Here is a 16156-nt window from a genome sequence, read left to right on the forward strand (position 1 = left end):
CGTGCATGTATTATCTCAATTATTTAGAATTATATATACAAGGCGCATGTTTTAAACGAAATGTTTTCTTAAAGTGTAGTATTTTAAACCTAAACTTTATTGTATTTATGTTACGTTGAGACTCAACTTACCTTTACAGGCACAGAGTTTTGTTGTTGTTTTCGGTGAAATCAGCGCCCCCTGTGGACAGAAGCGGTAGAGTTTCCAGCTCCGAGCAGCCCCCTCGACCCTGGCGGAGCGAGCATGAGAATTGATGGGGGAGAGAGAGGGCAAGCAGCAGCTGGTCAGAAGATGCGTAACAACGAGTCGATGTTACTTACGGTTATGTGACGTATATTCTGTGCATTTCTCAGACTGATTGGTCTGATTTTATGGAGAAACCGACCCGGGCGTCCATTTGTGTAGTTCGTGTGTAGAACCGTGTCCGTCACATCAGCGTACTGGTTATAAAGATGCATAGATGCAAAAAAAAAACCCCAACAAAAACATAGATGAACATCCTGCTGGTCTCTTTGATAAATGAAGGTTTTATATTGTTTTAAAATACTGTTTCTGAGACTGAACTCTGCTACTGTACTGGATGATGATGATGATGATGATGATGATGATGATGATCACTGGATATTTCATTTTCAAAGACAAGTCAACTACCTACCAGCTATAGCAGCTTTCTGATACAGATCACTGCACTGGGATGGATACTCACATCACAGGCACATTACACACACACACACACACACACACACACACACACACACACACACACACACACACACACACACCCTGGAGGCCCATGTGTTTATGGACACACACTCTTCCAGGGATCAAGGCGCTAATGTACACACATGGAGTCACATGCCCTGCGTTGATGAACAAGCATATGCACACACTCACATACACTCCCTGTGGGGTCAGCGGATTAAAATGCACACACACACACACACACATACCAACACATCAACACAATCGTTCGCACAAAGACACACACAGACACACACAGACACACACACACACACACACACACACACACACACACACACTTACAGACGAGCGTGACGGGTTGGTGTTGGTGGAAGAACTCACAAACCTGTGCACGCAAACACACATACACAGTGGGTGTGTGCGCCCCACACAAACAAAGGCACACAAACATGCACAAATAGGCAACACACACACACACGCACGCACACACACACACATGCACACGCACACGCACACAGATGCACACCCACCCTGCAGCTCCGTCCGGTGATGGACAGGACCGCTGATGTGCTCTGACAGAGAGGTCTGCTTCCATTCACTTCCACTTGCGTTTCCCCCCCGTCAGGTGACACCCACAGGTGCCCTGGAAACAGAGACCCCGCCTCCTCGGGGGGTGAGATGGGTGAGGCGGAGCGCGGGGGGGGGGGGTGGTTAAGTGGTGAATCGCAGGGCGGAGACTGGATGTAATGAACCTCATGTAGGGCGAGCGAGCCACCAGCTGCTTCCCGTCAGGAAACCACCACGGAGCTGCGCTGGTCCTCCGAACATTTAGCCTCATTTTCCACGATCATCCGAGTCCGAAGTGCGACCGCGCTCCGGCGAGTCAGGCAGAACCACCCGCTTGAGCTCGGCTGCGGTTTGTGTTTCCATCAGCGGCGGAGCTGGCATCAGCAGCAGGAAGTTCAGAAGAAAAACGGCTGAGACGCAACCAGCACCCTACATGGAGGCTCGTTCAGGAAATGGGCATAACGTGCACTGACCAACGGTTCCACAAGTATTGTGCCGTCATCAACATATAGAACCTTTACACTTACACTGTCTGGGGTCTTTTTGTTTGGAGTTTGCATGTTCTCCCCAAATTCACGTGAGTTTCCTCCCAGCATCAGCTTACACACTCCGATGCCCTTTGTCTTCTCTCCGTGGGTCTTTCCCCCTTAGTTCATCAGAACACAGCCCTTCAGTGTCTGTGTCTCGTACAGTGTTGACAGGCTGGCCGCCCATACAAATCAACATGTAGTGTCAAGAGCATCCGCTTTGGGAAAACGGCCTTGAAACTGGCCTCCATCGCCTGGTTCGCCTGAAGCAGAGAAGTAAGGGCCCCGTGCCTGCTGGTTTCATGAATCCCTCGCTGGTTTTCCATGAGCCGGTTTCTCAAGGACAAAAGCAAGACGGATGTACCAAAGGCTTTTGGATCCCGCGAGATGCCGTCCCGGACCACTGCGCTGGCTCCGGCGTTCTCTTCTCCCACAGGCTACAGCCGAGGGAGGTCCGCTACGCCTGCTTGCCAAGCAGACCGGTGGAGCTCTTCTCCCCTGAGCAAGGTTGGAGTCACCAATTTAAAGGTTTATGATTGGAGTTGGAGTCGGGGTTGGAGGAACAGGGTTCCGCTGTTTGAAGGGAGACTTGGACAACTGTGCCTCGATGTTCCCCTTCATTCAATCTGACGACACTGAACTGTGTCAAATTCATCTCCGAACGCCTCAAGGGATGGTTTAGAGGAACCGAGGGATGGTCAGTGCATCTTGGGCGCGTGTTGAGAGTTCAATGCATTTCTGAGCTATCTGCTCCACAACCCCAACGTCTCAGGAAGGGAATGACGGACGGACGGGCAGATGGACGGACAGACGCCTGCCGCACGCGGCTTCATCGTCGAATTATTGCCCTATTAAAAAGGCTTTTCCATCTGACCCAAGAGCAGGGAGAAGGGCACCGATATCTGGAGAGGAAAAGCCAGTGAGTCAAACACCCAGCGCTGACTGAACGTTGACGTGTGGCCTTTTCAGACATCAAGCCGGCTCGCTGTGGAGGCAGCTTGTTTGAACGCTGGAGCTCGGCCAGCACCCGTCCGCCTCCCCGCTCCCTAATTGTGCGGGTTCATTTGAGTGTGAAGCCCAAAATGTCTCATTGTGCGCTCCGGGCGACTCTTCAGAGAGAGACAGAGAGAGAGAGAGAGAGAGAAACAGACAGACAGACAGACAGACGGACAGACAGACAGACAGGGAGCGAGAGCAGGAGACCAATTGATACTCATGTGATATGATTCTGAATGTCTTAGGAATGATGCTTGACAATGTGAGAAGAAGAATCCACATGGAAGCCTCTGGATGAAAACGTTTGTCTAGTCTACTCAACTCTACCTCCCTCTCCACCTCTACTCAACTTTCCTCTAGCGTACTCTTCCTCTACCTCCGTCTCCTCCACCCCTACTCTACCTCCAGGCTACCTTACCTCTACCCGACATCCATCTGGTCTACCGCTGTTCTACCTCCCTCTACTCTGCTTTCCTCTAGTGTGGTCTTCCCCTACCTCTTGCTACTCTACCTCCTCCAACTCTACCTCCAGGTTACCTTACCTCTACTTAACATCCATCGACTCTACCTTTGCTCTACCTCCCCCTACCTCTACTTCCACGACAACGCTGCTCAGCTTCCCTCTAGTGTTCTCTTCTTCTACCTCTAATCGTCTTCCACTCCACCTCCCTCCACTCTACCTCCCTCCACTCTACCTCTGTCTCATCTGCTGTTCCTCCACACAGCCTTACTGGTTCTCTACTCGACCTCTACCTCATCTACCTCAATGTCCCTCTAGTTTACTCTTCCTCCGCCTCTTTCTACCTTTACTTTACTACCCTCTACCTCCCGCTACCTCTTCCTCTACTTCCCACTTCTTCAGGGACCTTATGAGAGAATCCACAGCTTTCGTCTGAAGCCTGATGAAAACCTACAACATGATCCCATGGTTTAATTTGTCAATAAGGAGGCAGAATACGACCAGTGGCGTTGAATAATGACACGGCGTAGCAGCACGGAGGTGAACTGGCTCAACTTCAGACTCCAAGTGCTAGTTACACAAAGTACAGTTACTGTTTGAAGAACCTGAATCAGAGCAATAGTGATGTAAGATTTGGTTGTTGGGGGGGCACTAAGGGCTGTTGTCTTTGCGGTGGGGCGTTGGTGTAAAGCGGGCGGTGGTTTGCTGAGCCGCTCTTCCTTTGAAAAGCCGGAGAAAAGGAGGTTAGAGACGGGAGGCGCCGGTAAATAATTGATGGGCGCTGAGAGCGATATGAGTTTAGTTAATGTGCCCGGCAGCGCAGGCTGAGAGAGGCGCTGTAGCTCTTCTACCCCAGGCTCTTAAGCCAGGCACTAGGAGAGAGCTGCAGGAAGCTCACCTGGAGAGACTCGCTTTGTGAGGAAAATAAGTTCTAGATAATAACTCAAGATATACAATAAAATATTGAATTTTCTCATCTTAGACACTATTTAACCGTGGGAAATAATGGCATTGAAAATGATGGTTGGATGAGATCGTGGATATGACTGTCTTTACGAAGCCGATGTTGACATTATTTGACTTTGTGGGATAAACAAGTAGATTGGTGCACGTTTGCACCAAAACTCTCTGTTAGTTTGCATGAATGTGTCTGTATAAGAAACATGAATATAATAACGCATTGTGTACACATCTATCGTTGTGTCATTACGTGTACATCAGTGTGTGTGTGTGTGAGTGTGTGTGTGTGTGTGTGTGTGTGTGTGTGTGTGGGTGCGTGTGTGTGTGTGTGTGTGTGTGCGTGCGTGCGCGCTCTCTCACACTCCCAGCTGGTCCGGCCTCCCAGCGCTCCGACTGTAACAGAGTACCCCTGTCAGACGGAACACATGGCCGACACGAGCAGCCCCAAACCTTCTAGGGCACCATTAGAAGCCTCCAGTTTGGGTTTACGCTCGCCGCCATCATGGTAGGAGTCGGAGCCAGGTCTTTCCAAATTTGGGCAGTGGGGGCGGAGTCTGGTGGGTTGAGGTGGAGAGGGAAAACACCACACAGTCGGAGAAGGTCACGATATAACCAGACAGCTTTTATGATAATATTGGTGTTTTTTGGGGGGTTTTATTGACTATTTTACAAAAGAAAAAATAAGTAAGCGACAAGAAACAGGTCTTCGTTTTCCCTGTTGGACTGCATTGAATCACAGTGAGAAGCTGCAGCAGAGTGGTAAGTTTCTATTAAGTTCCAATTAAGACTAAACTTATATAAGAGTATTTAATTGCCGCAAAACTAAACTCAGACAAAAATGTGTTTCCACAGTTGGAAAACATTTCACGGGACTGAAACAAAGTTTTCATCCGTTAAAACCGTTTTTTTTTCTCAACTTAGAATTGAGAAATTAGGTGTAAATTTCAATCGGATCCTGTTGATCCACCGACTCCAATCCAACACCTCTCTTTCCCACTGTGACATCATCTCCCATCATGCACCTCCAGTTAGGGAAGTTGAGGAGCTCTCCCTCTCGCCAGACGCCCCCCGCCCCCCGCTGTCACATTAGCTCCAGATGGTTAGGCCCTGTGGAGGCCTGTCAGCTCCCATTTGGCCTCGTGCACGTGACAGCCGGCCCGACGGCTCGTGAACGGCCCCTGACTCCCCCAGCACACGGCCGCTGACAGCACTCAAAGGGCCCCGCGTGCACGGGCGTCCAGGGGCGTGCACGGGCGTCCAGGGGCGTGCGCGGGCGAGAGGATTCTCGTGGATGCGAGAACCTGGAGCTGACCCGGCGCAAGCTACGGGCTAACCGAAACAATGGTGGGAGGGAGGGAGAGAGATGGACAGGGGGAGTCAGAGTTCATACGTAATAGAAAGAGCTTGAGAGAGCGAGAGGAGGGATGAGAGGGATGGAGTGAGAGAGAGTCAGAGGGATCAGAAACTGAGGGAAGTGTAGGAGTGTCTCAGTGTGACGGGATACACTGTACGATGGATGAGTTGGAGAGATGAAAAGCAAAGGAGGCAGAGAGTGAGGGAGGAGAGGAAGGTGAAGCAATGGAGATGATAGAGGGATGCCGGGAAACAATGAAGGAATGGAGGAGAGTGAAAGAAGAAGACAGAAGAAAATACACAACTTCTGTTTATTAATTCACCCAACGCTCCTGGTCCAAATAAAGTCAGCATTTTATATATGATGTATATAATATCATATTATATTATATCATGTTTTATTATATTATATTGTATCATGGTATAATATATGATATCATGTTATATTATATCATATTATATTACATCATGTAATGTTATATTATATCATCTTATATTATATTATATCATATTAAATTATAGTATATCAAGTTGTGATATATTATATCATATTCAATTATAGTACATCAAGTTGTAATATATGAAATCATGTTATATTATATGAAATCATGTTATATTATATTATGTCCTTTTATATTATATTGTATCATATCATGTTATATTAAATTATACCAAATATTATTTTATATTATATGATATCACATATTATATCACGTTATATCATATTTTATTATATTATATTATATTATATCATATTACATTATATCATATTATATTGTTATGTAAAACCATTCTGGCCTCTCTGAGTCATTAATGTTGGGTTAGATAAATTCCAACATCAAGTTATATTTATTAATACTTTTTTTTTTTACCACTAAAATGTTCAGCAGGTGCAGCTTAGGCCAAATGAAAAGAAAGACAGAATTCGGCAGGTCACACATTCCGACGGAACACTCGTTTCAGGGAGCGCGTGCGCGCGATATCGGCGGCGCGCGTGAGACGGGTGCGCGCATTCATACCTGGATGAACACAGGGTCACGTGCACGCGGAGCATCGCTGACTCCTCCACACACTAAAACAATAAATAACACATTTATAAATAATTGTTATAAGTAGTATAAATACTTGTTATTAATAATAATCATAATAATAATTATTGCTTTTGTAAATCAATTGATATCTGGAGAGTTTTATGACAAAAAAATAAAAAAACCGCAAAAATCTCTTTTGTTCCTCTACTTTCCAAAGTAGAATATTTCCCCCTTTAGAATTAGACACCAAATAAGATAATAAGAATGTATATGCAGTAGAGGTAAAAAGAAAAAATAATAATTTGCTGCCTGTAATAATAATAAATTAATGTGTTGATTGAATTTCCTTGAAAGATCAGCAGAGCAGTTCAGTGCATATTGTGTATGAAAAATGTTTCACAAATAAAGGCTATAATGATAATTATTATTATTGTAATAATAATAATAATGATAATAATAAAAACAACAAATAATATATTTCCCTGCGTATTTGTACTAAAACAGACACAAGAAGGTTGGGAGAAATGAAAATGTTAATCTATCCACCCATTGGAACCCCAGACACCACCCACAGTGTGGAGGTGGAGGTGGAGACCACGGCGCCCAGTGAGGGCGGTGTGGAGCCCCCAGACACCAGAGAGTCAGGTTGTAGAACCCAGTATGACTCCAGTATAAAACTCCTCCTCCCGCTGCCGCTGCTCCATCAGCGCGACGCGCGTCTTTACGCACAGGAGCCGCGACGCGCACCGCGACACGCACCGCGACGCAGCCCGGTGAGTGCACGGATACCGCTTGATTTATTAAAAACGACTTCATTTAACAACAACAACTAGTTAATACAATGTAAAAACAACAGAGTTAGTATTTAAATTGTGAGTTGAGATTGTGAATGTGAATTTAGTGTCTTTACGCACCACTCCAAACCCAGATTTCCAGATTCATTCTATGTTCCATATTTGGTCCACAAGGGAGTAATATTTATTATGCGTATTATGATTATGATGCTGAACTAGTTTGTAGCGGCTTTTGAAACTTTAAGGATGAAAAGAAAGCCCAATTAACTGTCGAGTAGGACGTTGCGGTGTTCGCTCAACGGAATTCAGTGTTTGGAATGACATTAAAAAACAGGAAGTTCAGTGTAAAATTTGTATGAAGATGTTTTTAAGCAGAATGATTTCAGATATGAGCATGGAATTATTTCAAAAGGGTCGATGTTAAATCTTACCATCATCTTCATCAATACAGAGACACTATTTTATTTTTTTAGATTTTTTATTATTTGTTATTTTTTTATTAAAACAGGTTCCAAATTATCTCTAATTTTTGGATTTATGTTGATAAAAAACAGTTTACATGCATTCATATATTTTTGCAGCTCTTGTTTTTACCATATTTTATTACCATTTTAAATACATTTTATTCCTATTTTGATACAAATTGTCTTCATTTTGTATGCTTTTTTTACCCTATTTATATAAAGATGTATTTATTCAAATGTTTAGCGCTATTTTACATTGATATGACTGGCCCCATGTAAAAATATTTAATAGGAGCAACCTTGATCCTTGATGAAATGATGCTTAGTGGAACAGCCCTTTAATCCGGCCGGCTTCCGTCCGCGTTATTATAATACTTGAATTTAAACTCCGCTGATGATGCTCAACCTCTCCTCTCCTTGTCTCTTGCAGGAAGTTGCCTCTCAGAGACACGATCCTTCCCTCCTCCACCTCCACCTCCGGCCGTCCAGCCTCCATCTTGGGTAAACACCACAGCATCTCCCTCGAATCGCCTCCATTCGGGTCCGGCGGTGCGGCGGTTAGTTGTGCCGCTGTGCAGCGTGTCTGACTGGAGGCGGATCGATACCCGGTATAGTTTCCCTGCCGGCCTGTCTCTCCGTGGGGGGCGTCGATGCTTTTAGCGCCGTGTCCATCCTCCTCAACTGAAACAATACATGTTCAAGCGTAACGGCCGCGTCGGATCATCAAACGCTAAAAGCTTAAAACGGGACCGCAGGGTCTGGATATTGGGTAACGGGGGTGAGGGCGGGGGGTGTAGAGTGCACTGTCAGCTGGGGGGTGGGGGTGGGGGGGGTAGGACCGATAAGAGCATCCAGGAGCGTACAGTACAACACGGCTACACAGCGACGCGGCTCCAGGGGGGTAATGGAAGGGTTAAGAAAATGAAGTGTAAAAATGATTTCTATTGATCGGCTCCTCACAGCAGCTGTTAGGCTCCATTATGGGCGGTGAGGGTCCAGGGCCCCGGGGCAGCCGGAGCCAGCGTGCGGGCGGGCGGGGGGGGGGGAGTCGGTCCGCGGCCCTTACGGCTACCACCCTGAGTCACAGTCACCCCCGGGCCCCTTGCCTGGTCCTAAATGCCCCCGCTACTGACGAGATATCTCCGGACAAACAGCTCAATATCGATAATATGAAGATTTTTCGGGGGATGACCGTTGGTGCTTCCCAAAGAGAAAACCCATCGTTAGTGATGTGGATATTGTGAAGCGTTCATTCCAGCGGCAAACGAGTCTGAAGTTCAGAAACCTGCATTACTTTGCTGTGTTACGACATATGCCTTCCCTATATCGCAATATTACAACAGCAAGTGTACAAGTGGCGGACAACATCTAGCCTCATATGGTGATATTGATATTGCCCAGCCCTGCAGCATGATACCAATAACATTACAAAAGAGACTGTTCTGACAGTGCTGGGGTTTGGTTTCCTTTATTTTTTCTTCATTTAACCACTGTATATCAGGATATTGTGATTTCTAACTCCAATCCCAGACGGTATCTAGTCTCGTATCACAATAACGATTTTATTTTGTTTTTTGGATGTGAGACCGTGAGAGTGAGAGCGAGACTCTCTTTGCCTGGGATCTCAGTTTGTCTTCAGTGTTTTGCGTGCTATGATATTTCACTGGATATTACAATAAATAAAACCAGAGACGATACCTAGTCTGATGTCCTGATATCCTTATTATATCGATATATCGGCCCCAGCCTTAGTTCTAAGTCCTTTTGATGCCTCATCGTTATCAAAGAGAATATTTTAAAGAAATATTTCCAAGATCGGTGACGGAGGAGATTTCTCATCAAATGCGTGAATGAATTTTTCCTATATCGCTAATCGACTCTGGGGGGAGAGACAAAATAAAAGCCCCCCAGAGCGAGGTCTTTTAATTTGGAGAGCTCGCTCACGGACGGGGGGGGGGCGAGCCCGCAGGCCTGGCTCCCAGAAACTGAAAGATCACACGGTTTCTTACTTTTAATTGAACTAGAAAAAGACACGGAACTGTCGGGTATTTTCAACGGTGACTTTAACTTTAAACTAATTGACTGCTTCAAATCCTGACCATAATAAGTGGCTCAAATAACAGGAAGTTAATACAGGAGTCTTCGTAATCAGATGCGATATTCGAAAACAAATAAATTGTGAAATACAATAATGAACCACACGTATGAGAGATTATTTGGCTTCCAAAGTACCGACGAAGTAGTGTGTTCTATGTGAATTTCTGAATCTATATTTAAAAATATAGAATAAGCGCTGGATTTTGACATATTAGTCACAGGATAGCAAGAAAACCAGGCAGAAATCTGCACATTTAATAAAATAAAAATAGTTTGGATGACATTCTGAGCCAGTAGGGGGAGCAGCTGAACCTAGGTGCTGCGTCCTGACCCAAATCCCAGCCCTGGCACTAATGATGCCCCATGGGCGCGAGGCGGCCTCTCATTAGACCCCGTTCCCCTTCCACGCCAGCCCAACGCACCCCTTACCCTGGCCACGCGGCGCCTGTAGCCAGCCTCCAGGGGTCCAGGCCCCGGCCCCTGGGTTGAGGCACCCCTGGTCCAGGTGCAGCGCCCCCTGGGAGTGCCCTGTTCCGGCCCCCAGCCCTGGGTCCTGCTCGTGCACGGTGCTGCACTGGAACTAATGAGAAGTGGCAGGTACAGCGGGCCTGGCGCAGTGTGGTCCGCCCTGCAGCCTGCAGGCGCGCTAGTGGCGGCACTCTGTGCAGGCAGACCACCCGGGACCAGGACCAGGACCCCATCCCCGGTGCCATGAAAAATAACCCAAAGTCAAATTGGCCAGTTGACTGTATCAATATGTCTACCTGTCTGAAGTCATATTTGAATAAAGTATTAATAAATGTTTGTTTTCTATTTAACAGGACTCCACTTGCTGATGGAAAGCTCCCATACTCAAGTCAGGAACAAAGATATCAAGGACATTTTGCTGGTAAAATGAAGCAAGACATAAGAATTTGATAACTACTGTCTTGAGGAGAAAAAAAAGTTCTTGTCAGATAAATCTGTGTACACATCAGTACCGTAGGACGTCTTCCGGAACCATGTCGAAGGACGACGGCTGTAAGGTGACGTCTGCCTGCAAACACAAGGAGCGCAAGCCCAAGAAGCCCCACTACATCCCACGGCCGTGGGGCAAACCCTACAACTACAAGTGCTTCCAGTGCCCCTTCACCTGCATGGAGAAGTCCCACCTGTACAACCACATGAAGTACAGCCTGTGCAAGAACTCGCTCTCCCTGCTCATAGAGTCCGACTGGCCGTACAAGAAGGGCAACATCCTGCACCCTGACCAGCTGCGGCCTCTCCAGCAGGCGCACGGCCTCCGTACCCCCGCTAAGGAGGAGCACGGACAGGGGCCGGGATCGGAGGAGAAGCCCCGGCAGCGAAGGGAGGAGGATGGAGAGGACAGGGAGACCCAAGGAGCAGAGGAGGAAGAGGAGGGAGGAGGCGCAGAGGGGGCAGAGCTCACGGGGCCGACGAGAGAGAGCTCCATCGCCAGGGGAGACGCTGCAGATGGGGCCAGGAAATCCAAACGGCAGGAGTCAGAGGTCTTCATGGCCGACATGTTCTCGCTGGAGGACCAGCTCCTGAGGGCCCGCTCGGTGGAGGTGGAGGCCCAGTTGAAACAATACAAGCTGTCCAAGACTTGCCTGACAGCTCCCGGTCTGCTGTCGGAACACTGGCGGCTGCTCACAACCAGCCACACTAAGGCCAAAGCTGAGGGCACGCAGCCCCGCGTCGGGAGTTCCATCCCTTGCTACCCTCCTCCGCCCAACCTGGTAGACTACCAAGACCCCGCCGCGCTCAACCTGTCGGTGCTGGGGGTGGGCTACCCCATCAGCCCTGGCCTCTTCTCCTACATGAACTCGGCCCTTCCAACAGCTGCCTCCAGCATGAGCGCCCAGGCCCATGCCCAGCTCGCCCAGCTCCCCTTCCTCGCCTCCGCTGCCCAGCTCATGCACCCGGCCTCGGCCGGGCACCCCCAAGCGGACAGAACCCTCCTGGCCCCACGACTCTACTACCCTTTCCTCTGTGAGCACGCCCTCGGAGCCGCCCCTGCCCCCGGCGATGCCAGCAAAGGCCTCAAGACCACCGCCAGCAGTCTGGAACACAAACCCCTGGCCAGCTTCCAGCCCAAAGTCAACCTCTGGAAGGTGCCAGCCTTGCGGCCAGGGACCACGACTGTCACCCCCGCTGGCTGGGTGTCACCGCAGCGAGAGTCCCCAGATCCGGTCCACAGGGCGGGGGAGAAGCTTCAGGCAGCGACCAAGGAGGGTAGTAAAGCCGGCTGGGGTCCGAAGAGGACGGCGGCTGCCATGGGGGGAAATGAGGGCCCTGCGGAGAAGAGGCCGGCCCAGGGCTTCACCTTCGACATCCTCAAAAACGTCCAGAACACCGCTCCTCTCACTATGGCCGCCAACAAGCTCCTCCTCCACAGCAGGTAAGAAACATAATGACCATTGTAATAACCATTTTGATTTAAGTTTCAGTCTTAAATCAAAAAGTTGTAGAAGACAAACTGTTGAACTCTCTCTGTTCAGTTTGCAGGGTGTGCAGCTTCACTCCCGGCCTGTGGAGCAGTGGCACTGCAACTCCCCCAGCAGCCCCACCAGCGAGTCCTCCTCCCTGCCGAGTTGTGGGGGAGCCCACGGCCAGGACGCCTCCATCGGCAGGATGGCCGGGACGGGGGCTTCGGAGTCGGTGGACGGCCTCCTCAGCGACCTCTCTAAGGCCCTGCGGGAGTACCAGGAGGCTGAGCGCAAAATCTCCCACTTGGAGCAGGAGGACCTCCCCGGCCAGGGCCACCTCTGGGATCACCTGAACAAGATCCGAAGCGAACTATCCCACATCCACCAGGCGCTGGAGCGCACGGCCCGTCAGAGCGAAGGGCCCCTGGACCTGTCCGTGAAGAAGGAATCCGTGGACGCAGCGGCCCCGGGTGCAGGAGGAGGCAGGGAAGGTGACACTAAAGACATCGTCACGGAAACGGAGGAGGAAGACGAAGAAGAACCGGACGAGAAGGGCGGACGAGAGGGGGAGGACGAGGAGGAACGGGAGAGGAAGGCCCTCAAGGCGTCGCTGGAGAGCCGCAAACAGTCGCTGGACCTGCTGATCAAGATGAGCCAGGTCGGGGTGTCGGTGCTGAACCCGGAGGTCCTGGCCCCCGGCGGAGGCCTGGTCCTGCGGCCCAGTCCGGCGGAGGCCCTCTGGCCCGGCAGGACCACCAAATGCGAGGCCGACTCCAGTGTCCCGCTCTGCCCGGACGGACGGCCCCTGGTGTTCGGCGACATCGCTCCGTCCTCCGCCAAGACGCCGAAGAGGCCGCCGTCCATCCAGCGAGCCGACGCCCAGTGTCCCCTGAGCCCCCTGGTGGCCGCGGACCCCTAAACGCTCACAGAGTCTCCACAAACACTCTGTACCTTATGAGACGCTGAGGGGTAGAAAGGAGAAACACCAATGCACTAAACTCTGGACAGTGATTGTGATGAGAGGCAGGACTTCACTGGAAGATTAAAGATCCTGAGATCCTACCATCGTGAGAGGAAACAAGGAGGAAGAGAATTAAAAACCAACATATGAATCTTTAAAATCATTAATACTCAGTTTGAAGACAATCCTTTGAACTGAGCTGTGAATACTGTATGTATTTGATTATTGTAAGTAAAATGTTTGAAGAGGTAAACGTATTGTTTTATATATGAATGACGTCATGTTGGATTGTATTATTGCACTTAATGAACTGTCACTGCTGTATTACACAGTTTCTTTAATTAAACAAAGAACAACACCATGGGTTTCCTTTTTCTTTTCTTTTCTAAGAAGGAATCCAGTGTGTAAAAAAATAAACCAAAAGTCAAACCAAAAATAATTCATAATGTCTTTATTATTATTTGTATTATTTTTATTTTTTAATCAAATTATTTTACTCAACCAGGAGGTCTCTTAATCTTGTTATGATTAAAATGTTTAATTGAATGTCAACGACAAATGTCGACAAGATTACGGACGGATCCATGATTATGTGTAAATACACATACACACACATATATACACACACGTGTATATACACACATAAACACATTTTATTAGGAATATAAGATGTGTATGTGTGTATATATATATACACACACATATATATATTTATATATATACAGTATACACACACATATATATATATATACAGTATACACATACAGTATCTATATATATATATATACAGTATACACATATACATATACAGTACATACATATATACATACATACATACAGTATATATATGGAATTACTTTTTTTTGTAATGAATAATGATCTTTTTAAAGTATTTTTTATTCAAGCTTGATCTAACCAGGAGTTCTGGTAGAGACCGAATCCAAAATTAGAAATGTCAAAATGATCACGGATGATGATGATTTTAAGTGTTGTACCTAATGACATGAAAATAAATGGAACATTTAGTACAAGATATCAATATCACACAGTCATTTATAATTTATTTTAGAGAGCTTCATAAATGTAGAACCCCCCCAAGATCAAAATCCAATAAATACTATAATAATATGTATTATGATTACTATAATTATTATTATTAAGAAGAAGAAGAGGAACTATTAAATTTATTTTATTATTAATGGTAACTATATTAATAATCATTTACAGTTTTTACTATTATTATTATTATAAATTCACATACGCCCTGCAGCTCAGTGGAGACAGGTGTGGTCACGTTGGGATGCTGACCCCGTCACAGATCCGGAGCGTCCAGCAGCCTGATGAGCCCTGACACGGTGCAGCGTCCCGGTCCCAAAGGTGAAGCAGGTCCCAAGGGCTCCGTCACAGCCTCACCGGGGTTCCCGTACCTGGTCCTCCCAGGTCCGAGGGCCCCGGCGCAAAGGTCAGGGCCCCGGGGTGAAGCGTCGGGCGAAGGGTGGGCGGAGGCGGGCAGTGGGCGACCTGTCTGCCCCCAGGACGGACACCCGGCTCTCAGGTTCCCTCTCCACCTGCGCCCCCGCCTCCACCCACACCACCCTGACGCCCAAAAGGTCATCTGCCAGGTCCAGGGACCCAGAGTGGACGCTCGCTCCGAACAGGTCAAACCGCCTGTCGCTTCTGAGCAACAGCAACGTTTAAAACCCAACTGAAAACAAGTAAAGTGGTTTAAACATCTTATCATCAAAATACTAAGAATTTATTGTAAATTCTAAGTGAATGATGTCATCAGCTTGAGACTGGGGAATTGAAATTTAAATCTTTTTATTGAAGGTCAAAATCCAAAGTCCAAGAAAATTAAGCACAAATCTGGATAAATAAATATAGTATATATTATACTATATCCAACTATATACTATATATATGATACTATATCCTACTATATATATATATATATATATATATATATATATATATATATATATATATATAATACTATATACTATATATATTATACTATATCCTACTATATATATATATATATATATATATATATATATATATATATATATATATAATACTATATACTATATATATTATACTATATCCAACTATATTGTATATATATTGTACTATATCCTATTTATATTATACTATATCCTACTATATACTATATATATCATACTACATACAGTATATTATAGATAGTATATAGTATGATGAATAAGTAAGATGATTCTATAGGTATTTTTCAAGACATCTTTGGTTTTTTTTTTTTTATTATTATATTTTGTTCCTCCAATCTTCTCTTAGTTCACACCCCTGGTGAAAGGCCTGAGGATGGAGGTGAAGCTGGACTCCTGCTCTGGTAGGACCAGCACCAGGACCAGCACCAGCACCAGGACCAGGACCAGCACCAGGACCTCCTCCGGCCCACACACCAGAAACAGCTGAATCAGCAAGTTGATTATTTCAGGGTCTGGATTCAGCTTCAGGGAACAGAGTTGTTGGTGGAGTTCATGCCTTCACGGGTGTATATCATATTTGTGGTGCTTTTAATGTTGTGGCTGATCAGTGTGTGTGTGTGTGTGTGTGTGTGTGTGTGTATACATATATACACACACACACACACACACACACACACACACACACACACACACACATATATATATATATATACACACACACACACACACACACACACTACTCACAAAAAGTTTGGGATATTTGGCTTTCAGGTGAAATTTATGGAAAATGTAAAAAGTTCCCGCTACAGTGATATTATATCATGAAAGTAGAGCATTTAAGTAGAAGCATG

At 46.8% G+C, this 16156-nt stretch overlaps 1 protein-coding gene across 1 annotated transcript; it reads left to right on the forward strand.

Annotated features, from left to right (window-relative positions):
- Positions 1 to 10952: 10952 nt before the first annotated feature.
- On the forward strand, positions 10953 to 13299 carry prr35 (proline rich 35; the record flags this gene model as incomplete). The annotated part of the gene is made up of 2 exons (XM_080021310.1): positions 10953 to 12352; positions 12453 to 13299. 2 exons carry the CDS (start codon positions 10953 to 10955, stop codon positions 13297 to 13299), a joined length of 2247 nt encoding a protein of 748 aa, XP_079877436.1.
- Between the last annotated feature and the right edge of the window lie 2857 nt (positions 13300 to 16156).

The sequence above is a fragment of the Zeus faber genome (genome assembly GCF_960531495.2).
Source record: "Zeus faber genome assembly, chromosome: 20".
Classification (NCBI taxonomy): Eukaryota; Metazoa; Chordata; class Actinopteri; order Zeiformes; family Zeidae; genus Zeus; species Zeus faber.